Raw genomic sequence first — 27,319 nt, 5'->3', positions numbered from 1 at the left:
GTGCGCTGGCTCAGACACCTCGCACTCGGCTGGCTCAGACACCTCAACCTGCGCCCTGGCTCAGACACCTCAACCTGCGCACTGGCTCAGACACCTCAACCTGCGCCCTGGCTCAGACACCTCACACCCGGCTGGCTCAGACACCTCGCACCCAGCTGGCTCTCAGGCCAGACAGACTGGGAAGCCCATCTCTCTCGTAGGAAGTCCAGATAGGAAACAGCTTCTCGACAGACCACATCACAGCACCAGATCTAACGGTGACCTTCAGAATTATTTTTCAGATTGAATTAGGATCGAATCTAAGAATTCTAAATTCAAAATGCAGCAGAAAAACAAAACACACACACACGAAGCCTAAGTTCTGGAGGGACACGCCCTTGGGTTCAAATCCTGGCTCTGTCGCTTCCTACTGTTGGCTGATGGGTGAGTTTCTTCATGTGCCTGAGCCTCAGTTTCCTTGTCTGTGAAATGGGGCAATAATCCCAGCTGCACGGGGTGATGCAAAGAGACAAATTTAAGATACGGCCCCCGAAATGCTAGCCACATACATACAGTTTTCAATGTTTAAACAACAAAATGTAAAGTCTTTTGAAACCAGGAAAGGCGATTTGGCTTCCCATGTTGCTGGATGTATCATTTTTAGAAAGACAGAAACGAACTTTGTTCACTCAGTCTCAGAGGCGGCCGCCGGCAGCACTCAAAGCCACCCCAGCCGGGAGCCACGCCAGGGAGGAGCCCCGTGGCCAGCTTTCGGATTCACGGGCTCCCGTGCCGAAGGGGAGCTGCACCGGCGGGCACCCGGCCTCTGAGCTGAGCCGCATCCCCACGGGCAGGACAGCGCCCCATTATGAGGCTCCTGCAGCTGTGCCTCGCTCCAGATAAAGGCCATGATTTATTCGGCATGCCCAAATGGGGCCTCATTATACGGGGCAGGACACAAGGACCCTACAGCAAGTGTCCTCAAAGAGTCGCCTCTCACTCAGTGAGCAATCCTCCTCGGACTCCCACCCTTCGATCACAGGCCCCCTCCGCTGTCTGCGGGCGCAGGCCTGAGAGCGCCGCCTGTTGCCATGGCAGCCGGCCCCTCCCTGCCCCCCATCAGTAGGAAATCATCCCCTTCTGAAACGTCCTGTTGTGTCCCTCAGCTCCAGCCTAAGCCCCCCAGCCAGCCCCCGCCTGCTCTGAGTCTGAGACAGTCACACACTCAGCCTCTGTGGCCAAGCTGGGGGCGGGGGGCACGGGCTAGGGACACACTAGAATATTCACGCTCTGGTGGCAGCAGCCGCAGCCAGAGGAGCGGCCGCCACACAAGGGACCCCTCAGGAATGAAGCAGCCTTTCAGGGCCAGAGGGGCTGTGGTCTCCCTTCTTCTCCTTAAATAGCCAGCGTTCCACCCACAGCGGCACAGAGCCCTCTGCCACCGACACCCACGGGCGGAGATCACCTGCTGCCCCACAGACCCCTGCCCCTTCCTCCTGGACCAGCGGCTAGAGGTAAGGGGCAGGCCGGGTGCGGCGGGCTGGGAGCCCAGGACTAAGCAGAGGAAACACTCAGCGGGGAACCCTGCCCAGGGAGACGGGCAGCAGCCTGTCTCGTGCCATGTCTTTGGTGATGGTCTGACCTGTGCATTGAAGGCCGACCCGTCTGAATTCACAGCAGCCCACAAAGCGGTGTTTTGTCCCGCTGATGGGGGCTTGCAGAGGGGAAGTGGCTTGCCCGCAGTCCAGGCTGCAATGGCAGCACCCCTGCCCCTAACCATGAGACAGCCTTGACCCATACGGGAGCCAGATGCCTGGGAGAGGGTTCAGGCCAGGGATGGACTGGCACTAGTGCAAAGGCAACTGCCACCACCTGGCCATGGCAGCTGCTACCACAGGCCCTCCCTGAGGCCACGCGTGCCCACCCGCCACCTCCACAGAGGCCTGAGACCTGTCCTAGACGCTCAGCTCACCCACAGCCATGGGACCCAATACTGCCCAGGCCCTGGCCCATTCCACGCCCCTTCCTCTTAGGAACACCCGCTCAGTGGCCATCTGAGCAGTGAGCCGTGAGGAACCAGTGAGTCTAGGCTGAAGTTCGTTTCTAAAGGGCAATGGAGAGTGAAGCGGGGCCCATCTCAGACCAAACTGCAGCAACCAGTATCAGAACTCCTCAAACGAGGGACAGAAACAGAAGAGAAACTTCAGCAAACCTGAAACGGAACCAGGAAGCGGTTTAAGATGGAGTGAGTCTCAGTCCCAGAGAGGGCGAGGTGGACGCCCTTCGGCCAGGGCAGGAAGCGGAGGGCAGTGCCCAGGCTGAGACTCCAGGGCTGGAGGAGGCACCACAGGCCCACCTAGTGCCATGAGATATGCTAGCCCTGCTGTCACTCAGGGCCCCAAGCCCAGTAACACTCTGTTGTCACTGTCTTGAAACTCTTCCTTTTTGAGCAAGGGGCTGCACATTCTCATTCCACACGCAGGCCCCTAAAATTAGGGAGTGGTCCCAGGGCCGGGAGGAGGTGCTGAGCCTGGGAGACAACTCCATGGCAAGCTCTGAGACCGAGTCACACTCCTGCCCTGGCCGAGGCGCCCTGGCAGTCTCCAGAGGCAAGGCAGTCCCCTGGGGGACCAGGGTTTCCCTGGTCTTACTTCCAGCTCCAGGGCCAATGTCCCCTGGTCAAGTGACCTAGGGCAAGTTAGCAGACACTCAGCCTTGATTCCCTAATCTGTAAAATGGGGCTAAAACTGGTTTGAGCCAGCACAGGCAGGCCCCCACCATGCCAGGCAGAGTGGTCAGTCGTACCTATGAGCTGCTCTCTCCTGGGGCCAGGTGATACCTGCACAGTGGGGCACAGTACAGGCCCGAGGGACAGTCTAGGGTGGTGGGCACCCACCTTGGCCCCTTCCCACCCCCAGGTTCTAACAAGGATCCCTCACTCACTGAGCCCTCTCTCCTCTTCCAGTCTCCAGGGCCTCCCCGCACACACCTTGCTCCTCTCCTGCCAACCTGAAAACAGCACACCTGTGTGCCCCTCCCATCTACCATGGGCTGTCCTCTCTGCCTGCCTGTGTACCTGCCCTGGAGCCCTGTTCCTCCAGTCTCTGGGTCCTCACCCCCAGCAGTGCAACACAACACCCTCAAAGTCACAGCCCCCCCACCCCCGCCATCCCATGGCACCTGCTCCCTGTCCTCCCCTCCCTCACAGGCCCTGTCAAGGGCTGTGTCCCTCCCTCCTTTTACCTCTCCCTCCACAGCCCCCTTCAGAGCCCTCAGCCCTTCCCCAGGGCTCCAGCCAAGCCTGTCTCCCTCTCCCGAGGATCACTCACCCCGCCTTCGGCCCTCAGCTCTCCGCCCGCACCGCACTGTGGTTTTTGCAGTCCTAGGGAAAGTGCCAACCGAGACCATCCAGCCCAAGTCAGAGGACTGTGAAACCTGGATTCCTGGGGAATGGGATCTCCGTGAGGAACTCCACATGGGACTAAGAACAGACCCTGTTCCTGGAAGTGGCAGGAAACCATCTCTGGTGTTAGAACTTCAGGCATCTTCAAACACTCTGAAGCCAGGGGAATCTTTTCAGGTAGGGGAACCTGCCTAGAGAGATAGCTAAAAGGTAATATTATTAGGCAGTTGCCCTCCCCTTTGCTTGAGGACATTGATGGCCAGGTGCTTGGGCCAGCCCTCACGCTCCATGTGAGGGCCACAGCAGCTGGCCGCTCGCTCTCCTGAGGAAGGGTACGGCCTGCCCTTCCCTAGGGCTAGGGCCACCACCGTGCCTGCTTCTCCTCTATGTGAGGATGGCTCCAGCCTCCTCCTCGAGCAGCTGCTGTGCCCGTGAACAGTCATCATGCCCTCTCTGCCCCATGCCACCAGCATCCTGAGACAGCCCTGTGGAGTAAGAGGAGAGGGGCTGGGCGCAGTGACTCATGCCTGTAATCCAAACAGTTTGGGAGGCCAAGGAGGGAGGATCACTTGAGCCCAGGAGTTTGAGACCAGCCTGGGCAACATGGCAAAACCCCATCTCTACCAAAAAATACAAAAATTAGCCAGGCGTGGTGGTGTGTGCCTGTAGTTCCAGCTACTCAGGAGGCTGAGGTGGGAGGATCACTTGAGCCCTGGGGGTTGAGGCTGCAGTGAGTTGATTGCACCACTGCACTCCAGCCTGGGTGACAGAGTGAGACCCTGAAAAAAAAAAAAAAGAAGAAAGAAAAGGAAGGAAGGAAGGGAGGGAGGGAGAGAGGGAGGGAGGGAGGGAGGAAGGGAGGAAGGGAGGGAAGGAAGGAAGGGAAGGAAGGAAGGGAAGGAAGGAAGGAAGGAAGGAAGGAGGGAAGGAGGCAGAGAGGGAAACAGGCAGGGAGAAATGTGCAGAGTGAATTTGCTGCAGGTAGGTCTCCAGCTGCTTGGTGCAGAGCCAGGCTTGCCCAGGATAAGGACCCTGCCAGGTCTGTGGCTCCTGCCTCCTCCCCTCCTGCTGCCATCCTGCAATGGGCGCAGACGGGATGCCAGCTTCTCTTCTGCAAACCCCTCTCCAGCCTCTGCTTCAGCCTGGCTGTGCAGGGTGGGGACTGTGGGTACTGGGAAGCCGGGTGCCCAGAGGAACCCCAGAAGCTGTGCCATCATCAGCATCCACCTGGCCAAAGCCTGCTGGTGACCCCAATTCAAAGGCAGGCCAGGCCCGCTGTCCTGCCCTGGATCCGGGCTGCTCTGGCCCCACCACCTGCCCACACCCCCACTCGCAGGCCTAAGTTGGAGAGGCAGGGTGTTTGAACCCTCACTCTCCTTCCTGAATCTTCCGAGTTGACTAAAAGCAAAACAGGAGTGGGTTTCTCTGTCTGCGGGGGGTGGGGAGCACCCTATCCAGACTCAGGGTTCACCAAATGGACATGACTTGTTACCTAGGCCTGTCACGGGGCTCTGCACTTGGCCTTCGAACGTGGGCAAGCCAGGGGGCCTCCAGGCCTCTCTGGGGCTGCAGATCTGACCTGGACAGCCTTGGCCAGTGTCTCTGACTCGGGGTAAAATGGGTCTTCCCCTCCTGGAGGAGATGCTGCCCCCTGGTGGTGCATCTACTCTGGGAGGGAAAATACTCCCAGCTGGCCTGATGCCCAGGCACAGGCTTCTCCTAAACACAGGTCTCCCCACCTGTCAGGATGTCCAAACGGAGTTGGTGGGCTGGCTCCAGACAGCCCCCAAGAGAGACGCTGAAACTCTCAGGCGGGTAAAAAGAGCAGACCTCTGACCTCCCAGGGCACAGTCCTTGCTGCCATCCTGGGGCATCCTCCTGCGAGTCAGGTGCCGGGGAAGCCATGGTCAGAGGCCAGCAGGGGAAGCAGAAAGTAGAGACACCCCGGCCAGTGCACCTGTGGGATCAGGGAGGGTCCAGGCACTCAGGATGAGCAGAACCCACCTGCCAAGGCTGGGGCTGAGGAGGAGCTAGAATCGCAGAGACACACTGCCCCCACCCCTCACCACCCCTGACACTCAGACATCACACTTCAGGGGCAGAACAGAAAACCCAGAGCCTCACCCAGGCAGGGCTCACATCCCATTCCCCGTCCTGGTGCTGACCCCGTCCTCCCAGCTCTGAGGAGCCTCAGATCTCCCGGGTGGCAGGGGTGCAGCTGCATAGCGGCGAAATTCCAAGCCCTGGTTCTGCGTTTGCCTTGTGCTGAAGTTCAGCGTGCCTCTGACGCTCACGCACCCCAAATGGACAAGGAGGTCCCCTCAGCAGCCCCGTGGGCAGTGCTGAGCTTGGAAGTGGGAGGTTCTGAAGGCATCGGAGGCCTGACTTCTGGACTTTGGAGAGCGTGAAGCTGCCCGGGTCGCAAGCTCATTGTGAACTGTTCGCTTGTTCCCTCCAGGCTCATACCCGGGCTCTGACTCCAACCAAAGCATGAATGGCCTTGAAGTGACCCCCCCAGGTCTGATCACCAACTTCTCCCTGGCCACGGCAGAGCAATGTGGCCAGGAGACACCACTGGAGAACATGCTGTTCGCCTCCTTCTACCTCCTGGATTTTATCCTGGCTTTCGTTGGCAATACCCTGGCTCTGTGGCTTTTCATCCGAGACCACAAGTCCGGGACCCCGGCCAACGTGTTCCTGATGCATCTGGCGGTGGCCGACTTGTCGTGCGTGCTGGTCCTGCCCACCCGCCTGGTCTACCACTTCTCTGGGAACCACTGGCCGTTTGGAGAAATCGCGTGCCGTCTCACCGGCTTCCTCTTCTACCTCAACATGTACGCCAGCATCTACTTCCTCACCTGCATCAGCGCCGACCGCTTCCTGGCCATCGTGCACCCGGTCAAGTCCCTCAAGCTCCGCAGGCCCCTCTACGCACACCTGGCCTGTGCCTTCCTGTGGGTGGTGGTGGCCGTGGCCATGGCCCCGCTGCTGGTGAGCCAGCAGACCGTGCAGACCAACCACACAGTGGTGTGCCTGCAGCTGTACCGGGAGAAGGCCTCCCACCACGCCCTGGTGTCCCTGGCTGTGGCCTTCACCTTCCCGTTCGTCACCACGGTCACCTGCTACCTGCTGATCATCCGCAGCCTGCGGCAGGGCCTGCGTGTGGAGAAGCGCCTCAAGAGCAAGGCGGTGCGCATGATCGCCATCGTGCTGGCCATCTTCCTGGTCTGCTTTGTGCCCTACCACGTCAACCGCTCCGTCTACGTGCTGCACTACCGCAGCGGTGGGACCTCCTGTGCCACCCAGCGCGTCCTGGCCCTGGGAAACCGCATCACCTCCTGCCTCACCAGCCTCAACGGGGCGCTCGACCCCATCATGTATTTCTTTGTGGCTGAGAAGTTCCGCCATGCCCTGTGTAACTTGCTCTGTGGCAAAAGGCTCAAGGGCCCGCCTCCCAGCTTCGAAGGGAAAACCAACGAAAGCTCGCTGAGTGCCAAGTCAGAGTTGTGAGCAGGGGGCGCTGTCCAGGCCGAGCGCAGACTGTTTAGGACTCAGCAGACTCAGCAAGAGGCATCTGCCGTTTCCCCAGCCACCTCCCCAACAGGCAACCTGAAATCTCAGCAGATGCCCACCGTTTCTCTAGACCGCCTCGTCTCAACCCCTGAAAAGGGAGAACTGACGAAGGGGATCCATCGGCCACCCCTCTGCAGGGGCTTGTGATGCTTACAAAGGCTCCTAGACACTCAACGACTTCATCCGTGGCAGGGAGAGAAGAGGCCGGAAGAACAACCCCTGAACAATGGACGCCTTTCTTTCCCACTAGGCTCCCAGCCTCCTTCCTGCTACAGAATCGCTCAGCAACCAGGCTCTGCAGAAAGACCCGGAAGGCAGGCTGCAAACGACCCAGAAGAGGGACCTGGGAGTCCTGGCGGGGGCGGGGAGGGAGTCTCAATATTCCTTTGCGGTGCAAGGTACCCTGAGTCCGCTCTGCTGTGCCTCTGCCAGACACTGCCTGAGTTGAAGGGACACAGGCCACACATTTCAGGCTGGTTGCCAGGGGACCTCAGCACTCACGGCCTGCAGGGACTGAGCACAGCTCTGGATTCTGGATCTCTCCTGCTGTAACCCCACGCACAGGCCTGCAACCCCCAGAGCTCTTTGGCAGGCTCCCAGTCCCGGACAAGCATGTCCTGTGTAGTCATGGGAGCTCAGGTCAGGCCAGGGCTGCGCTGCGCACCTGCCTCCCACTGACCCAGACCCCCTTCCTCCAGAGAGGCCTCTCTCTGCCTGAACTATTTCCCTTGCTCGCGTGCAGATATTTCCCTAACATGTCCTTTGTATTTCTTTGTACAGCTTTAAGACTACACAGGTTATCGTGTTTGGTCAACATGAAGCGTTTCCCAGAACTTCTCTCTTTGACCCAGGAATGGCAAAGTGGTGGCACAGCGGCAGAGGCAGCCTCGTGGGCTCTTGCTGGGGCTCTGGCAGTTCACAGCACATCTGCCCAGATTCTGAAGTCTGCACTGTGGGGCTGGGAGGACCGAGCAGGGGCCATCATTCCTCACCCTAGCTGCCGCCCTGCCCCATCCTTACGGCAAGGTGCTTCTATAGCACGTCTGACTTTCCAAAACACTTCCAGCATCTTTCAGATTTCCCCAACCAGCCATTGGGGCAGTGGCCCTGTGCAAAGCTTGCCTCAGGAAGGAGACTGGGCTCGCTCCACACACCGTCGGCGACATTGCTGGTCAGCACGAGCCCCTGGTGCTGTCCCTCGGCCCCTGCACTGCACCGTCTGCCCCCTCAGCCCTTCATTTAGACAACCTGCTCAATGCCAGGCACTGCCCAGCTCCGAGGACAGCGGGCTGGACACCGGGCACCAGGCCATGTGCCTCTCTCGTGGGCCGCGCGTGGACAAGAGCTTGGTAGTGTCGGGGAAGCATCTCAGAGGAGCTGGGGGAGGGAGCGGAGTGCCCGGACAGAGGGGGTGTGGCAGGGAGGCATGGCTGGGGCCTCTGGAGGGCGGCGCTGCCTCTCACTGATATGGGGCACATGCAGAGGCAGCCTTGGTGGTTGGTGGAGGAGAATCCCAAACTGCTTGTGCCCCATTGCGTTTGGGATGCCTGGTGGACACCGGGTGAAGGTGGCATGTGGGCAGCTGAAGACAGTGAGAGGCCCGAAGTGGAGCCCAGAATTGTCCAGACACACGTGCCATTTAGGGCTCTAGGATTCTGTCTGCAAGGGCAGCCATGAGGGCCAGGCACGGAGTCCCAGACGACCCCCCATGGAGAGACCGGGAGGAAGGTGGCTCAGAGGAGGGAGTGAGCAGGTGCCGCTGTGGGGCGGGGGGGGCAGAACCACAGGAACTCAGGGTCCCAGGTGCCAGAAGGGGGGCATTTCTTCACCTCAGCAGCTGTGGTGAGAGCTGCTGAGGGGTCAAGAGGAGGTGTGGGTCCCTGGGCAGATGAGGCCAGGGTAGCACACACAAGGGGAGGCAGGAGTGCTGGGAGAGGCCGGGGGCAGATGAGGCCAGGGTAGCACACACAAGGGGAGGCAGGTGTGCTGGGAGAGGCTGGGGACGAAGGCCAGCCAGTATTTTTAACCCAGCTCCCCAGCCCGGTCCTTCAGAAAGGACAAGAGAGTGGCGTAGAGAAGGGAGCCCTAGAGAAACTGTGGGAACGAACAGGGCTCAGACAGCGGCGGGGCTGCACGGGATCCCAGAGCTAGGGCCAGGGCAGGTGGGAGACAAGGCTGCCTGCTATAGGGACAGTGCTCGGGGAGGGGGAACGACAGACGAAGGCTTCACAGGAGGTGGGAACTTCTGGAGTACCCATGAGGTCTGTGGCCCTGAATTTAAGAGTAAATGTGGGCATTTCCCTCCGGCCACACTGAGCTGCACAGGTACAGGCAGGGGAAGGTGGACAGGTGGGGTCAGCAGGTGGGATGGCCGGCGGGGTGGGGGACTGTGAGGATTTCTCATGGCTCCCGAGAGGCTGCCAGGAGCATGCCGAGCATGGGGCCCCGCAAACTGGGAGCTGGACTATCTGCCCCGAGGTGAACCGGAGGGAGGGCAGCCACGTCAGTGCAGGCTGCGGCACCGGGACCCTGCTGGGCCCTCAGCAAGTGGGTAGCACACGGGAGGGGTGGGCAGGTGTGCTGGGCAGGGCTGTGGCCCAGTCCCCTCTGGCCTGACGTGGCCACCTCACCTGCCAGCATTCTTCACGAAGCCCAGGTCAGCCAGCTCCACATCGCACAGCTCGCAGCGGAAGCAGCCCGGGTGCCAGTTGTTGTTCATAGCCTTGATGACGCGGCCAATGATGAACTCGCCTGGAAAAGGACAGGTCCCTGCTGGCCAGGGGGCGCGTGCCCGTCCTCTCTTCGGACCCTCCAAAGCCCCGTCCACCTAACACTCCACCTGCTCTCTGCCTGGCCCGTGGGCTCCCTCGTGAGATGGTGGTGCCTGTAGGGGCCTGAGGGCTGCCGCTCAGAGAGGCAAGGTGGGCAGTTAGGGAAGAGCTAGGCCAGTTCTGTGTGCCCCTTTGAGCCCCCGCCCCCCCACCCCGCCTGCTGCCCACTTCCCAGGCAGCCCAGGATGTGCACTGTCACCGGCCTTACCGCAGGATCCGCAGCACGGAGCAAACAGCATTTGGAAGTCGTGTTCACAGTACTTCCGGCCTTCAAACTGCAAAGGGGTCGCAGAGAGAGGACAAGCACTATCATCCCCACCAGCCGCCCAGGCCCTTGTCGGGTCAGGACCTGACAGCAGGGGATGAGGCACTGAGACAGGCGCATGCCCGGCTGAGGCTGGAGCAGCGGGTCCCAGGCCTGGCCAGCAGAGGACATTGGCCCTTTTGGGATGGTGGGGTGCAAAGGGAGGGGCCCCTGTGGAAGCTGGAAAGGTCGGCAAGGCCACCCGTCCAAGGGCCGCTGGTGTCTACTGAGGATCTGGACCCTGTGGGTCCGGAGAACAGCCTGGGGGCGAGGGCGTTTTATGCCAGGAGGGATGAGATCCAGTTTGAAGTGTAGTGCCACTTGGCCCTATTTCCTATACCTTTCTTTGTGGGAACAGTCCAGCTTCCCCAGAGGCCACGAAGACACAGGGACAGGAGACAGAAGGAAGGGAAGGCAGGAAGGACCTGGGCACGGGGGAGTGGGGAGAGCTCAGGGCTGCGGCCAGCAGGAGCCGGCGTGCACACCCTCCAGGCGGCAGCTGCCAGCGAGGGCCCCTGTGCTGGCCACAAGTGGGGCCAAAGCGTGCCTCTGCTTTCCTCTCTTTTAACAATTGTGTTTTCTATTTTCTAATTTGGTTTTTCCCTGTTCTCTAAAATGAGTGTCTTACTAGACTGAACTGGATATAGCCCTACCCAGGGACCTGTAGAGGCAGGAAGGGCTTAAACTCTTTCAGCAACGAAAATCATCTGGGCACCTACTGTGTGACAGGCTTTGTTCTGGGCACATGGCCACCCTCCCAGAGTTTTACCCACCCCCCTGCTGCCTCTACACTTAGCCAGCATTTCTCAGGAGGCTGAAGGCACCATGAGGAATAAACAGCAGCTCCTGCTCTGCCAGGCGGACCACACGCCCCACATCCATCCACCAGCCAATCCCATCAGCTCTACCTCGAAACAGAGCCAGCATCTGAACACTGGCCACCACCGCTACCACAACCACCAGTGGCGTGCTGGTAAATGTTGAACAGCCAGCTCTCTGGGGCACAGAGGCAGGCCCTGCTGTGGGGCGTTTGCCAATGTCCACGGTGTGAATATTCCCATCATGGCCAACCTCCGGTTGCCGACAGGACATCGATGTGGACTTGAGCGGGGGTGTGCATGGCCACACCAGCACAATGAACGGAAATAACCCCGGCAGCATAGACAATAGTAAAGTGGAACAAAATAATTAGCAAGTGGTATGCTTTGAGTATTTGTTACCTCTGTTTTTAATAAAATTGTATCCCATTGTATGTTTATGTAATTTAATTTTTAAACAAAAACTTTGTTGCATAACCAGTTTGCAAGACTGTTGATGATTTAACAACTGCTCTCATGAGCTGGTGAAGGCCCCTTCACTTTTCTGGGTGACTGTACTAATTCAGCTCCTGGTCCCGCCGGCTTCCCAGCCCAGCCTCTGTTCCGGCCCCACCTTATACCCTCTCCTCAGCGGCCAGAAGCTTCCTTTTTTTTTTCTTTTTTTTTTTAGATGGAGTCTTGCTCTGTCCCCCAGGCTGGAGTGCAATGGCGCAATCTCGGCTCACTGCAACGTCCGCCTCCCAGGTTCAAGCGATTCTCCTGCCTCAGCCTCCTGAGTAGCTGGGATTACAGGCACCTGCCACTACGCCAGGCTAATTTCTTGTATTTTTAGTACAGACAGGGTTTCACCATGTTGGCCAGGCTGGTCTTGAACTCCTGACCTCAGGTGATTCACCTGCCTCCGCCTCCCAAAGTGCTGGGATTACAGGCATGAGTCACAGTGCCTGACCAGGGCACCTTTTCAAATGTCAGCAGACAGTGTGACTCCTCTGCTTCACACCCCGAGATGGCTCCTGTCTATGGCTCTGTAGAGGCCCATGGGGCCAAACAAAATCCACCTCCCTGTCCTCAGCGCCTGGCCCTCTTCCTCTCATGCCCTCGGCTTCCATCACACCAGCTTCCCTACTGCTCTCCATACATCCCATGTTCTCCCACCACAGGGTCTGTGCATGTGCTGTGCCCTCTGCCCAGTGCTCTTCCTGCAGAGATGTGTGTGGCTCCCTCCCCTCAGGTCTGCCCAAACCTCACCTTCCCTGAGCACCACCCCACCCCACCCCACCCTGTGAGCCTGACCCCCAGGGCATCAGCACCGGCTGGTGGGCCGTGCGGTTGCTGTGCTCACTGTCTGGTCCCCACGGAGGGCAAGCACCACCAGGGCAGACTCTTCCTGCCCCCAGGGCCTGCCCAGCATCTGCCCAGAGGAGGCTGGTGAAAGGTGGCTCTCCGTTAGCACCCAGAGCATCCGGGGCGCTGTTCACATCTCACAGGTGAAGGATGGGCCCGTGCAGGAGCTCAAGCCTGGCTCTGGGCTGGCTCCAGACCCGGCCCTGTCACCAGTCAGGACCACTGCATGGAACCCAGCCCACCCACTCCTTGAGGGCAGACTCTGAGCTGGGTCTGAGAAGGCCCTCAATAGTGTCCTCACCTCATAGAAGAGCCCCTCGGGGAAGGGCCGGAAGCACTGGGCACACACGAAGCAGTGCTCATGGTACAGCTCCCCATTGCTGTTGACAATGCGCTCAGCGGGGGCGAAGCGGGCCTGGCAACGCTGGCACACGGCATTGGCCAAGGCGTCCGACATGTTGCTGGGGGCGGGAGACAGAAGGGGTGAGTCAGAGCTGGTCAGGGGCGCGGATGGGGCACATGCAGAGCCCTGTGCCCGACAGACACACCTCATATTAAAAAGTGAAGACGCTCTACGGGGTCAGGAAAAATCACTCTAACCCAGGGTCCAGGCTGCTCAGTGCTTGCAGTGCCCACCCCTTGGGGTGTCAGGGGCCCAGTCAACTCCCACTTGGGCCCCTATTACCCCTTCTTCAGGGACCACAGAGTCTCACGCACAAAACACCACCCAGCGCAGGTGAGTGGCTCTGTATTTGCACTCTTACTTAATCCCCGAGGCAATCCTGCAGCTACTATTATTATGGTCTCTTCCAGAGGAGGGACCAAAGCCTCAGAGAGATTGAGTAACTTGCCCAAGCTCACAAAACAGAGCGGGGTAAACACTTGAACCCAGACTGCTCAGTCTTCCATGGTTCCATCCTCTGCACCATGAGTTAGTTTCAAACCGACTGCCTCCAATAAACACACAACCACCTAACCACAGAGAAGGCAAGAGGGTAGCTGGGTGCAGTGGCTCAAGCCTGTCATCCAGAGCACTGTGGGAGGCCAAGGTGGGCGGATCCCTTGAGCCCAGGAGTTTGAGACCAGCTGGGCAATATGGCAAGAACCCATCTCTAATAAAAACACACACAAAAAAACAAAAAAATTAGCCAGGTGTGGTGGTGCAAGCCTGTAGTCCCAGCCCCACTCTGAAGGCTGAGGCGGAAGGATGGCTTGAGCCTGGGAGGCTGAGGCTGCGGTGAGCTGTGACCATGGCACTGCACTCCAACCTGGGCGACAGAGCGAGACCCTGTCTCAAAAAAAAAAAAAAAAAGGCAAGAGTATGAATCTTTGAGACAAGACGGGAGTGCGGTGAGGGGAGCAAAGCTCATCCATGCTGGGCACTGCCTGTCCCCAGAGTCAGCGGTGGGTTTCCTTCTGGGAAGGGTGAAATGCAAACTACACGGGAAAAGCCCACAGTGAGCCAGGCCCACAGTCATTCCAGCCCCAGGGCCCTTCAGCACGGCCAGGAGGGGTCTTTTAGACTCGAAAACATGGTATGGATGAGTCCTAAACACCCAACTGCCTCTACGGCCTTCAGAGAACCAGATACCCAACGCCTTTTGCTAGGAAGGGAGAACACGGGTTCCGTCTCAAGGGTCTCAACTCCCGTGGATTCCTGAAAGGCTGGGCAGAGAGGGATCGTGAGGCTCGCAGGGAAGTGATGCAACCAGCTGGTAATGCTCGCCTGGGTGCAGCTGTGGTGTGGCAGGACGCGAGTGCAGTGCCTTTGGGAACACCTCTCCACCTGCCCTGCCTCCCAGGATGAATCCCACTGCCGCAGCATCATGAGAGAAATGCCTGGTGAGTGAGGCTCCTGTCGGGCTGTTCTGCAGCCTGCGATCTGGGCAGGGCCAGCCTGAAGAGTGCCAGCCACAGAGAAGAGGGGCCTTAGACAGGATGAGCCCAGGGTTGGAGGGCAGGGCTTCACTCAGGGTCTGGGCATGGGCTGTGGGCAGAGGGTCTCACAGGAGGCTGCTGCCATATGGAGATGGACTGGAAACTGGGAAAGGGAACCCAGGCTGATGTCTCTTTCTTCTCGGCTTCGGGACTCATGTGGCGGAGGCTGGCTGGAAGGCCGTTCAGCGAGGCTTTCTGGGCATGCTGGGCTTCCGTCCACCTTGGCCTGCCCCCTGGGGTGCTTAGGAGACCAAAGCCACCATGCAAGCCCACATTTAGGCCAGAGGGGCAAGGAAGCAGAGATGGTGGCAACAAGAGTTGGGAAGAACCCAAGAAGAAAGGAGGCCTCGGCACCCAGCGGCTGCTCCTCAGTCCTCCCAGCTCCCTGCTGCTCTTCACAGGGCGGGCCAGGCAGGCCACCAGGGCGGAGCCTGGCCGCCCCAAGCCACCCTCGAGGGCTGGGCTGGGCTTCACTAGGACAGGCTTGGTTTCCTTCCCGGAGAACACTGTGAACATCCTCTCCTGAAACACACACCCAAGGTGACAGGGAGGACGTTCCAGGGCCTGACCATGAGCGAGACCTTGGGCCTCTTAAGAGAAGTCGGAAATCAACAGGAAATCCCATGCCTCCGGGCCTGGAATTCCTCACTCCAAGGACCCAGAAAACGAAGCCAAATTAAGGACTTCCAGCGCCAGCCTTTCAGATTCCGCCTTAAAGCCAGACCTCTAGACCCCAGTGACTGAGCACACACCCCTCGCACCCCTTCCAGGCTCCTGTTCTCTGCCCCAGGGGCTGCTGTTTAGGGCCTGCACCCACAGGCCTGCCTCCTCTGGCTTCCAGGTGGGCTGACCCTACTCCCACGAGCCAGGTGCTGCTGGGACCCGAGCCTCTCCCTGTGGTTACCGGCACTCCTGCACCGCTAGCCCAGCTGCTTCACCACCCTTCCTCCCTCCCCGTTTCATAAACAGACCCTCAGTTAGCACTCCCCAGCTGCCATGCTTCCCACCGAGAGGTGAAGCCGGCTGGGCTTCTGGGTCTGGTGGAGACTTGGAGAACTTCTCTGTCTAGCTAAGGATTGTAAATGCACCAATCAGTGCTCTGTGTCTACCTAAAGGTTTCTAAACACAACCACCAGCACTCAGTAAAAACTAACCACACTCTGTAAAACGGACCAATCAGCTCTCTGTAAAACGGACCAATCAGCTCTCTGTAAAACGGGCCAATCAGCGCTCTGTAAAACAGACCAATCAGCTCTCTGTAAAACGGACCAATCAGCTCTCTGTAAAACGGACCAATCAGCAGGATGTGGGTGGGGCCAAATAAGGGAATAAAAGCAGGCCACCACAGCCACCAATGTGGCTCCTTCTCCGCCCGGTGGAAGGTTTGTTCTTTTGCTTTTTGCAATAGGTCATTAGTGCGATCAGTCTTTGGATCCCTAATACCACCTTTATGGGCTGTAACACCACAAAGGTCTGCAGATTCACTCCTGAAGCCAGGGAGACCATGAACCCACCGGGAGGAACGAGCAACTCCAGACGCGCCATCTTTAAAAGCTGTAACACTCACTGCCAGGGTCTGTGGCTTCACTCCTGAAGTTAGTAAGACCATGAACCCACCAGAAGGAAGAAACTCCGGACGTATCTGAACATCTGAAGGAACAGACTCCAGACACGCCATCTTTAAAAGCTGTAACACTCACGGCGAGGGTCTGTGGCTTCATTCTTGAAGTCAGCGAGACCAAGAACCCCCCAAAAGGAACCAATTCTGGACACACCACCAGGGTACTAATAGCAGCCTGGCCACACCCTCTCTCCTCTACTTTGCTGCTCATCTTACAGTCGAACCTGGAAACCGGTCCCTAACCAGTTCCCTGGCTGGTTCCCGGACGCCTCCAGTGAGATCGTTGGTGTCTGAGCCCGGCAGGCATTGCACAAAGCCTGGCATAAGCAGGTGGGGTGTGGGGGTTGCCACCTCCCTCCTATGCCCACGGGCTGCCCCAGGCCAAGTCACAGGCACCAGAGCCCCTAACAGTAGCTCTGTGAAAGGCTCCGGGGCTGCATCCCCATGACGTCCCACCGAGGAGCACAGAACATTCCGATCCAAGGGCAAAGACGAACAGACAGAAGCATGCAGAGACAATGGAGATTCAGCACCGTGAGAATACACGTTTGCTGGCTCCCGCAGGGGAGGAAGAGGCCTGGGCCCACGCGCCCAGCTTTACACCTGATAGCCCCAGCCACCGGCCTGGAACCTCAAGAAAGGTGCTGGCTTCTCCAGGCCTCATTTCCTCTTCTATAAAGAGGTGCACCAGAGAAACAGTAGCCACCTCGAGGAGCCAAAGTGAAGAATGAATGACACCCCCGTGTCCAGCACAGAGCACCAGGCCAGGCGGGCAAAGCGTTGGATAAAAAGAACTGTTGTTTTCCAGCAACTCTGGGAGCCTTCCAGAGTCCCTCTGCACGGCTCAGCCCAGGGGAAGGCCTGCAGGCTGTCTGCGGTCCCTGCGAGAGGGCAAAGGGTCAGAGTTGTGGACATTCCATGTCCTCCTTTGCACATTCCTTCAGGATAGGGAACACAGTCTGCCCAGTTATCCCCCAGGAGACACCACTACCCACCCCCAGCTGGACTACATAGAACATACTGCCCAGGGCATGCCCAACATGGAAGCCAAACCCCAGATCTGGGGTAGAACACACCATTTCGTGCCCCCCCCCCAGCACCCCAGAATGCTCTGTCTTGACACAAGCCAATTTATTGCAAGATGTCCCTGAGTCTGGGGTGGGATCAGAGGAGCCTGCTCTGTTCAGGCCTTCGTAAGGGGAGGAGGCTGGTTCCAGATAAGGAGATTGAAGCACAGAGACAGTAACGAGCTGAGGGTCACACAGGATTAGGCTCATGCTCCCCCCATCTCCTCCTGGCATCCCCCATTCCAGATTCTGTTTCTTCAGCAAACCCAGACCTTCTTCCATCCCAGCCTCCCTGATACCTGAGTCTAGGAAGAGAGTGTAAGGATCTGGGAAGAGTCAGGGACCAGCCACAAGGGGTCTGGTCACACCCAAGACAAGCCAGTGTTGCTGAGGTCACGTCAGCCTGAGCAGCAGTCAGGCCAGGGGTGTGTCCTCTATAACCAGGCACACCAGGCTGCAACCCAGGCCCGGACAACCCCTGCCTGTGTGACCTGCGGCAGAGGACTCTGAACCTCAGCTTCCTCATCTATAAAATTGGCCAGGAATAGCTACCTCCAGGGAGGGAGGAAGTGAGGTGAGTCCTGCAAGCGCAGCCCATGCTTTCGTCTTTCATCCAACAAGTCTTCACTGAGCACCCGCACTGATAGGCACTATTCCAGGCGCAGAGGGCTTCGGGGAGGGACCCCACTGCAGCACAGCCCAGGGAGCACCTTCAGTCCCTCAGCACTGCCTGGGCCTCCTCCCTGCCCCGCCTCCACGAAGCCAGCCAGAGGCCAGTGTCAGGAGTCACCTGGCTACATGAGGTCAACAAAAATGTACACAAAGCCAGTCCACCATGGGGACGCTAAAAATTAACATCCTGCCTTGGGCTGCTATACACAGGATGCAATGACACCATCGGAAACAGACTCCAAATCAGTATGAAACCTGTCTGAAATTAAAGCTTTCTCTGAAGCCCTTGCCATACCTCTTTGCTCTAGGGGCTTTACTTTCAAGTAGGTACACCTGAAACGTCACACTGACAGCAGAGAACTAACAGAGGACATGAATCAGAAGTTCAAAGAAAAACAGTGTGAATAGTCACATGTGTGTGCATGCTCAGGGCTGCCCCAGGTCTGTCATCATCGTGCCGGTCCTGCCTGCCTCTCAGCTGTGGTGTCAGTACTGTGAAAATCACTCTCCAGACCAGCCTTGGGGCCATCAGTGCCCTGGCCACCCACAGCCTGGTGCCACAGTTATGCCGCACGCATCCAGGGCTGTCCAGAGGCCGGCCAGTGAGGATGCCTGCTCCAGCTCTGCCACACTCAGGTGTCTGCGGGTCCCCACCTGAACAGCAGGCTGCACCAGACCTGCCGTGCCAGCACAGGCGGGAGCCCAGCGTGCAGCAGGGACTCCACAGATGGCCGTGCTGCCGGCCTGCATTTCCTGCCCTCCATTCGGAGCCCTCCTTCCTCCTCTGTTCTCAGCAGAAGATATCTTCGATGGCTCAGTCCTCTAACTGCCCCTCTGGGAGCCTTCCCTGACCACATACGAGGAGCTCAGAGCGGGCTGTGCTTGCCCTGTGTGGCACTGGCCTTCCTCTGCTCCTGGGTCCTCCAGGCCCTCCCCTATGTCTGTTACTTATGCTCCTGGCTCCCTTTCTGACCCTCCAGCCCTTCTGCCCAGCCTTGGCCTCCTCCCCAGGGTCCCCATCTGTCACTTTGATGCCAAGGATCCCAAGCTCACAGCCCTAATGCTCTCTCTCCCCCACTGGCCCCTGGGCCCTGCAAAGGCAACATGTCCAGGAGCTCCTCCTCGTGTCCCTGACCCCAAGAGTGAGGGGAGGTGGCTCCACCACCATCCCCGTGCCCCTCCCAACCTCCCCATCCAGAACCAACTCATCCTCTGAGATGCCCTGAGGACCATCCTCAACTCCACTGCCCCTTCCTCCCAGCCCAAAAGGAGCCTGTCTACACTGGCAGTCCTCCATGGAATGAAGCAGGGCAGGCTTTGGAGTCAGTCTAACCTGGGTTCAAATCACAGCGCCATGTTTGGGGTGGGTGAGTCCAGCAGGTGCCCACTCCGCTCAGAGCCTGTCTGCTCATTTACAAAGTGCAGCATCATCACCCCAGTCTGAAAGCAGTGCTGGGGGCTACGCAGGCCCCCTGCTTTCTAACACAGGTCCCTGGGCACGCCCTGCCAAGAGAGCTGATCACAGGTGACATCCAACCCAGTTAGATAAAGTCGCAGGCGCCCACCCTGTCGCCAGCCCAGGGCCCATCCGACGCCCGGGGAGAGAGCCCATGGTGTCGGAGGGCCCGGCCGGGTTTCCGAGGGAAGGCCTGCCCAGCCGCGGCAGCTTTCCGGCCATTGTCCCCGCCACCTGCCCCGCCCCTGGCCACCTACCCCGCTGCAGGCGTCGGGCTCTGCCGGTGCTGGCGCCGCCGGTACAGCCCCGACGCGGCCAGCGCACCCAGCCGGGCCGCCATGGCGCAGGGCAGCCGCCTCGAGGTCACGGGCGCGGGCCGCCTGGTGCAGGGGCCGAGGGACCACCTCGGAGGGGCGGCGCGGCCGCCTCGGGCCAGACACCGCGACGGGACGGGCGTGTGGGCGCCTCCCCCGCGCTGGTCGCCAGCTCACGTTACACGCTGGGATCTCCAAAGGGCAGCGGAGTCAACTCCAAATAGAAAGCATATTGTTTGCGCCGTGGGGGCAGCTCCTGAAAGCTGAGGCTGGCAGGGTTGGGTCCCCCTGGGAGGGGACTGGTCTGGGAAGGCCCCAGACAGCACTGAGGTGAGGTCCGCAGTGGTGGCAGGACACCCAGGAGGTCTCCAGCTGCCACCTGCCAGGAGGAAAGCCTGTGCCCGTGGACACACTGAGGAGGGCAGAGTCAGCGGAGGAGGACGGGGAGGACCTGGCGCCTTTAGGATCCCTGCCATCGGTTAAGAAACCGAGGACCGGAGCCGCACAGTTCCACATTCTGCTTTGCTCCCTTCTCTGAGAGCCTCTGCCACAATCATCACCCTGGAGCACCCAGACCAGGGCAGAGCCGATCATCTGGATCTGGCCAACAAATGGTCAGGCACCCCAAAAGAGGTTTAGAGAAAAGGCAATCCTCCAGCTTCCAGGGGAACAGACGCAGAGGGACCTGGTGGAAACCACCAGAAAGGCAGCATGTCCCCCGCATTTGTACCCAGAGAGACTGGCAAAGCTCCTTGTGATTCATAAGCACCCACGGTCGGCATCCAAACTGTGGCCAAGGTGACCCTGGTCAGCAATACAATAAAGATCTGGAGCACTCGTGGAAATCTTTAACATTGACTCCGTTTCCCTGAAAGACCTTTCTAGAAAGGTCAGAAAGCTTGAGCAGTATCTTCTTCTGCCTTCCGAAGGCAAGAGCTGGCAGCCGTCAACTAAAGACAGCAGGGCACTGATCCTCCCAAACTAGGGTGGGAGAAAGCCTTGGAGGGGCTCACTGGCACTCAGATACCAGACCTACACGCCACTGAGGAACATACTCACCCAGCAAGTCCCAACAGGAGGAGGTGCTCATTAAGCACCCTGGTAGTCAAGTGATGACAAGCATTGGGTACAATATAATTTGTAAATGCAGCCCAATTCCAAAGTTGCCCAACACTGATCAATTCAACAAATAGATTTTAAAGGTGGCCCCAGGAGCTAAAGGGCATGGAGAAGCTGAGCCCAGAGGAGCCAAAATGAGTAAGGAATACCGCTGACTCTCTGATGTAGGTAGCTGAATGCTTAAGAAAACTTATGCAGAAAATGTTCTTACAGCAGCTACAAGTCAACGTGATGGGGCCTAGGCTCCTCTCACCACTCCCGACTCAGCCCATCCATGTGGAAATCCTCAACACTAGAATCCAGGACTCTCATGCAGACCCACAGTTTTCTGTAAGGAGGAAACATTTATTTAGGGCTCCAAGGGTCACATATAATGCTGGAAAGGAGGCTACAGGCACAAGTGTTTTGTACAACATAATTTGTAAATGAAGTTCAAGCACAAGTTTACCAAGTACTAATCAATTCAACAAATATTTACTATAAAAGTGGACGTCGAAGGCTAGAAATTGAGAGAGGCTTAGAGTCTGATTGAGCCCAAATCCTAAATCACTGCACAACCTTACCACCCATTCTGCAGCCTGTCCTGCTGCAGGGATGGGATTGGGGGCCACAGATACTGCAAACTGAATCTAGAACTCTATAAAAAGTATTATACACCGTGACCAAATGGGATTTGGGTCAGTGCTCTGGCTCTAGACATTTGCAAACACACTGAGAGTGATGTCAGCAAAAAGTGGTGGAGTAAGGACCTCCAGAAGTTCATCCCTCCATAAAAGCAATGAAAAATCCAGAAAAAATTATCAGAATCTACTCTTTCAGAACTCTGCAAATCCACCAAAGGTTTTCAGTAACCCTAGGAATGTTTGGTCAAGAAAAACAGATGAATCTTGGTAAAAAAACAAACAGCAAACAAACAAACAAAAACACAACAACAGTGAGGTTTGTGTTGTTTTAACTTATCCTAGTCCCTTATTCCTGCTCCCTAACTCCATGCCTGCCTTGAAAAACAATAATAGCCTGTGTTCCCAGTAAGGAATTAACAGAATGGAATATTATGAACAACTGTATGCCAATAAATGAAATAACCTATCTGAAATGGAGAAATTCCTAGAAGGACACTACCAAAACAGACTCAAAAAGAAATAGAAAATCCAAATGTATCAGTCTATTTTCATACTGCTATTAAGAACTGCATGAGGCTCGGTAAATTATAAAGGAAAGAGGTTTAATCAACTCACAGTTTAACAGGGCTGGGGAGGACTCAGGAAACTTACAGTCATGGCAGAAGGCAAAGGGGAATCAAGGCATCTTCTTCACAAGGTGGCAAGAAGAAATACGAAGCGAAGGGGGATGAGCCCCTTATAAAACCAGCAGTTCTTGTGAGAACTCACTCACTATCACGAGAACAGCATGAGGGGAAACGCCCCCATGATTCAAATATCTCCACCTGGTCTCTTCCCTTGACACGTGGGGATTATAGGGATTACAATTCAAGATGAGATTTGGGTGCGAACACGAAGCCTAACCAAATCACCAAATAAGGCCAATAACACGTAAAGAGACAGAGAGTAACCAAAAAACTTCCCACAAAGTAAAGCCAGAGTTACATGGCTTCATTGGTGAATTATATCAAAGGTTTAACTAGAATTAACACCAAACCTTCAAACAAACAAACACACACAAAACACCAGTGTGGTGGCACATGCCTATAATCCCAGCTACTCAGGAGGCTGAGGCAGGCAGGAGAATCACTTGAACCCAGAAGGTGGAGGTTGCAGTGAGCTGAGATCACGCCACTGCACTCCAGCCTGGGTGACAGAGTGAGATCTTGTCTCAAAAAGAGAAAACAAAAAACACCAAACCTTCACAAAATCTTTCCAAAAAAAAGAAAGACTAGGAGGGAACACTTCACAACTCATTCTATAAGTATTACCTTGATATCAAAATAAAACACGAAGGTCACATAGATGCAAATGTCTTTGATAAAATACAATAAACTAAATCTAACATTCTATATATAAAGTATTATACAACATGACCAAATGGGATTTATCCCAAGAATATAGGGTTTGTTTCACATCCAAAATTCAATGTAGCATACCATATCAATAGAATAAAGGGAGGACACTCTATGACCATCTTGATAGATGCAGAAAACACATTTGGCAAAATCTAACACCGTTTCATAATAAAAGCACCCAACAAACTAGGAATAGAAGGGAACTTCTTCAATTTGATAAGGAGCATCTATCAAAAACCCATAGCTAACATCATACCTAGTGATGAGAAAACGAATGCTTTCCTCCTAAGGTCAGGGGGATTTCCAGTCTTGCTATTTGTTTGCAGCATGGCACTGGAGATTCTATCAAGGACAGTTAGACAAGAAAAAGAAATGAAAGACATCTAGTTTGAGAAGGAAGAGTAAGACTATTTTTATTTGCATATTACCTACTCATATATAGAAAACCCTGAAGAATCCCCCCTCAAAAAAAGAAACCCTATTTACAGCTAAGAAATGAGTTCAATAAGTCTGCAAGGTATAAGATCATTATACAAGAATCACTAGCAATGAGAAATCTGAATATGAAATAAAACAACCCCATTTGGGACAGCATTAAAATGAGTAAAATACTTAGGAGTAAGTTTAACAAAATAAGTGCAATAATTCTTATTCAGTGAAAACTATAAAACATTATTGAAAGAAATTAAAGAAGACCTAAATAAAGATAAAGATATCCCATATTCATGGATTGGAAAACAATATTGTTAAGATGGCAATACAACACTACATCAAATTGACCTATAGATTCAATGCAATCTCCATTAAAATTCCTGCCTTTTTAAAAGAAATAGACAAGGCATTCCTAAAATTTACATGAAAATGCAGATGATACAGAATAATCAAAAAAAAAAAGGCCAGGTGCAGTGGCTTACACCTGCAATCCTAGCATTTTGGGAGGCCAAGGCGGGTGGATCACTTGAGGTCAGTAGTTCAAGATTATCCTGGCCAACATGGCAAAACCCCATCTCTACTAAAAATACAAAAATTAGCCAGGCGTGGTGGCACACACTTGTAGTCCCAGCTACTCGGAAGGCTGAGGCAGGAGAATCGCTTGAACCCAGGAGGTGGAGGTTGTGGTGAGCTGAGATCAGGCCACTGCATTCCACCCTGGGTGACAGACTGAGACTCCATCACAAAACAACAACAACAACAACAACAAAAACAAGGAAGACTCATGCTTTCCATTTCAAAACTTACTTAAAAATTACAATTTACTTACTAAAAATTACAAGTGTGGCACTGGTGTAAGGATAGACATATACACCCATAGAACAGAACCAAGAGCCCAGAAATAGGCTGGGTACAGTGGTTTATGCCTATATTCCCAGTACTTTGGAAGGCTGAGGCAGGCAGAGCCCAGGAGTTCAAGACCAGCCTGGGCAACATGGCAAAATCTCGTCTCTACAAAAAATACAGAAAGTAGTCAGGTATGGTGGTATGTACCTGTGGTTCCAGCTACTCGGGAGGCTCAGGTAGGAAGATCACCTGAGCCCAGGGAGGTTGAGACTGCAGTGTACCAAGATCTTGCCACTGCACTCCAGCCTGGGTGAAAGAGTGAAATCCTGTCTCAAAAGAAAGTCCAAAAATAATCCCATATATTTGTGGTCAACTGAATGTTGACAAGAGTGCCAAGACCATTCAATGGAAGAAAGAGTAGTGTTATCAACAAATGATGCTAGGACAACTGGATAGCTACATGCAAAAGATTTAGTTTAAACCCTTATGCCATATATAAAAAAAAAAAAATTGACTCACAATAGATCAAAAACCTAAATGTTAGAGCTAAAAGTATAAAACTCCTAGAAGAAAAGAGATGTTTTCATTTCATGAGCTAGGATTAGGCAATAGTTTCCTGAATATGACAACAAAAACTCAAGCAACTAAAGAATAAGGAAATAAACTGGATTTCATTAAAATTTAATACTTGTGTGTATCAAATGACACAATCAAGAACGTGAAAAGATGATCCACAGAAAAGGAAAAAATATTTGCAAATCGGCTGGGCACGGTGGCTCACGCCTGTAATCCCAGCACTTTGGGAGGCAGAGGCAGGAGGATCACCTGAGGTCAGGAGTTCAAGACCAGCCTGGCCAAAATGATGAAACCCCCTCTACTAAAAATACAAAAAAAAAAAAAAAGCCAGGCATGGTGGTGCATGCCTGTAGTCCCAGCTACTGGGGAGGCTGAGGCAGAAGAATCGCTTGAACCTGGGAGGCAGAGGTTGCAGTGAGCTGAGATTACACCACTGCACTCCAGCCTGGGTGACAGAGCGAGATTCCATCTGAAAAAAATTGCAAATCATATGTCTGAGAAGTGTCTAGTATCCAAATAAATAAAGAACTCTTACAATTCAACAATAAAAAGACAACCCAATTTAAAAATGGGCCAAGAGTTTGAATGGACATCTCTCCCAAGAGGATTTACAAGTGGCCGACAGACGCATGAAAAGATGCTCAACGTTATCAGTCATTAGAGAAGTGGAAATCAAAACCACAATATGACACCTCTTCACGCCCACTAAACCAGACAACAATGACAAGCATCAGCAAGGATGTCGGGAAATTGGAACCTTCATACATTCCTGGTGTAAAATTTAATAAATGTAAAATTGTTCAATTATTTGGAAAACAGCTTGGCAATTCCTCAAAAAGTATAACATAAGAGTTACAACATGCCCAGCAAGTCCAGTCCTGGGTATATATTCAAGGAGAAAATGTATGTTCACACAAAAACTTGTATAGGAATGTTCATAGCAGTATTATTCACGGTAGCCAAAAAGTGGAAACAATTCAAATATCCACCACGGGTGAATGGGGAAACAAACTGTGGCACAATGGAATATTATTTACCCAGAAAAAGGAATGAAGTACTGATTCATGCTACAATATATGGATGAACTTTGGAAATATGTTCTTAATAAATGAAAGAAGTCAGGCACAAAAGGCCATATAATATATGGTTCCATTTATGTGAAATGTCCAGAACAGGCAAATCTGTAGAGACAGAAGGCAGGTTACTGGTGGCCAGGGCTGGGAGGAGGGGGAAATGGGGATTGTCTGCAAATCAGTACACGGTTTCTTTTAGGGATGATTAAAATGTTCTGGAATTAACGGTGATGGTTGCACAACCTTGTGAATGTACTAAAAACCACTGAATTGTACAACTAAAATGGTGAATTTAATAATATGTGAACTATGTCTCAAATTTTAAAAAACACATGAGTAATGAAGAATGCAACTACATGGTTTCCTAGAGGCTGGAACTGAGGCCCCAAGCTGTGAGGCAGGGCTGCCTCCCCAAGGCCCTGGGGCACGTGCCCTCAGCCCAGTGGGCAGAGGCACCACAAACAGGCTGTCCTCCAGAGCCAGCTCCCCCACCAGACTCCTCACCAGGAGGCTGAAAACAACTCCGCGAGTTTCCCGTGCATTCCTCCAAGGACATGGGTGAGGACACAGTAGGTTTTACATTCATATGTGTATTCAGTCACCTCATCTCAGCAAGACATACGCATTCACCCACGGAAGTATCTCATTAGGGTGGTTATCCTGCTAAGTCATCTAAGTAAATATTCACCTTCAGAAATGAACACGCTACACCTAAACAGAACAAGGACAGCGACAGTGCTTCCCTTCCCCACCTGGAAATGAAGACCTAAGGGATGGTTAAGCCTGCATGCAGGCTGGGCACAGTGGCTTACGCCTGTAATCACAGCACTTTGGGAGGCCGAAGCAGGTGGATCACAAGGTCAGAAGATCAAGACCACCCTGGCCAACATGGTAAAAACCTGTTTTTTCGGTAGAGACCACGGTAAAAACCCTGTCTCTACTAAAAATACAAAAAAAATTAGCCGGTCGTGGTGGTATGCACCTGTAGTCCCAGCTGCTCGGGAGGCTGAGGCAGGAGAATTGCTTGAACCTGGGAGGTAGAGGTTGCAGTGAGCTGAGACTACACCACTGCACTCCAGCCTGGGTGACAGAGCAAGACTCCATCTCCAAACAAGAGAAAGAAAGCCTGCACGTAGCACAGCACAGATAGGGACACAGAGAAGGAGGATGGCCCACTGTGGGTGGGAAACCCAGGCTCCTCTCCACAGTGGCTGCCTGTGCGGTCCCTTGCCAGCTCACAAGTGCTGACTGTTAACTATTCAGGAATTCTGTAAAGCGTTAATGCCAATTCAAGCGTTAGCGGTTTGACATGAACCCAGGTGGGGATATTCACACCACGGGACTGGACACCCTGCAGATCAGTCCTTCCATCCCTATTGTGCCAATGGCCAGCTAGAAGGGGCCAGTCAGCACCAGAAGTAGAAGAAAAGGGAAGGAGGTGAGGGGCCATGGCAGTGGCCCCCTGGCCCAGTCTGGGGCTCAGGGCTCAGTGGTGCCACATCACAAGCCACATCACTTGTTACCCACTTCACACTTTGCTTAAGCCCCTGATGCCACTGCAGCCTCCTGTGCTGTGCTGAGGGCTCTGGCTGCACTCAGCTGCCCCACGGCTGACTCCTTCTGCCTAGGGGACCACTGGGCATACTCCACCCGCAGGAGGGGCAAGATTGGTGGATATGAGGGCAGGGATCTAGCAGCCTGCTCTGCGCTGTACTAAGCATGGACTCAGCACACAATCAGGCATACGACAGCCTCATACATAACACACACGACGGTCACATGGTGGGTGGAATCCACTGTATGCAGCCAAGCCACTGAGCTCACATGGCCATGGGTGTCAACATCCCAGGCTCCCATTTCCAGGAATGCCAGGGACAGCTGAGTCCCTGGTAGGTGGCCTTCCCCATGTCCACCTCCCTGTAGAACAATGGTG

General features: G+C 54.9%; 2 protein-coding genes across 16 annotated transcripts in view; one reads left to right on the top strand and one right to left on the bottom strand.

Annotated features, from left to right (window-relative positions):
- Nucleotides 1-27,319, bottom strand: part of LIMS2 (LIM zinc finger domain containing 2) — a 43,840-nt gene that overhangs the window by 6,655 nt on the left and 9,866 nt on the right. For 6 of the 12 annotated variants that reach the window (XR_012421042.1, XR_012421043.1, XM_074008779.1 and 3 more), the window contains 3 exons: nt 12,554-12,713; nt 9,995-10,061; nt 9,586-9,706 (listed from right to left, as the gene is read on the bottom strand). The exons of 1 other annotated variant lie outside the window; for it this stretch is intronic. Coding sequence is in view for 8 of the 11 variants with exons in the window: in XM_074008779.1 (XP_073864880.1) it covers nt 9,586-9,706; nt 9,995-10,061; nt 12,554-12,713 (348 nt within the window). In the remaining 3 variants the exon portion in view is untranslated. Of the gene's footprint in view, nt 1-9,585; nt 9,707-9,994; nt 10,062-12,553; nt 12,714-18,883; nt 19,169-19,263; nt 19,414-22,715; nt 22,804-27,319 lie in introns of those variants that run through there. 5 more of the 12 variants (XR_012421041.1, XM_005572857.5, XM_074008784.1 and 2 more) reach the window with 4 other exon arrangements.
- Nucleotides 1,251-11,340, top strand: GPR17 (G protein-coupled receptor 17). 4 transcript variants are annotated; one of them, XR_012421044.1, is made up of 3 exons: nt 1,251-1,493; nt 5,841-8,873; nt 8,933-11,340. XR_012421044.1 is itself a non-coding variant. In XM_045366887.3 (3 exons), the coding sequence occupies exon 3, from the start codon at nt 5,873-5,875 to the stop codon at nt 6,890-6,892; it is 1,020 nt and encodes a 339-aa protein (XP_045222822.2). In that variant the 5' UTR covers nt 1,251-1,493; nt 3,360-3,559; nt 5,841-5,872; the 3' UTR covers nt 6,893-11,340. The 4 variants fall into 4 exon arrangements, 3 of the variants coding, with proteins under 3 accessions (XP_045222822.2, XP_005572912.3, XP_065382537.1); XM_045366887.3 differs by adding an exon at nt 3,360-3,559 and having other exon boundaries at nt 5,841-11,340; XM_005572855.5 differs by having other exon boundaries at nt 5,841-11,340.

This window comes from Macaca fascicularis, chromosome 12, assembly GCF_037993035.2.
Source record: "Macaca fascicularis isolate 582-1 chromosome 12, T2T-MFA8v1.1".
In the NCBI taxonomy this organism is placed as follows: Eukaryota; Metazoa; Chordata; class Mammalia; order Primates; family Cercopithecidae; genus Macaca; species Macaca fascicularis.
The sequence above is the reverse complement of the archived record's forward strand: the minus strand, read 5'-3'. Positions and strand labels throughout refer to the sequence as shown.

Excerpts from the sequence above, each read along its gene's own strand:
- GPR17 (XM_065526465.2), top strand. The coding sequence starts at position 5,130 with ATGTCCAAACGGAGTTGGTGGGCTGGCTCCAGACAGCCCCCAAGAGAG. Across the intron at positions 5,194-5,840 it reads AGAGACGCTGAAACTCTCAG|GCTCATACCCGGGCTCTGAC; the intron begins GCGGGTAAAAAG and ends TGTTCCCTCCAG.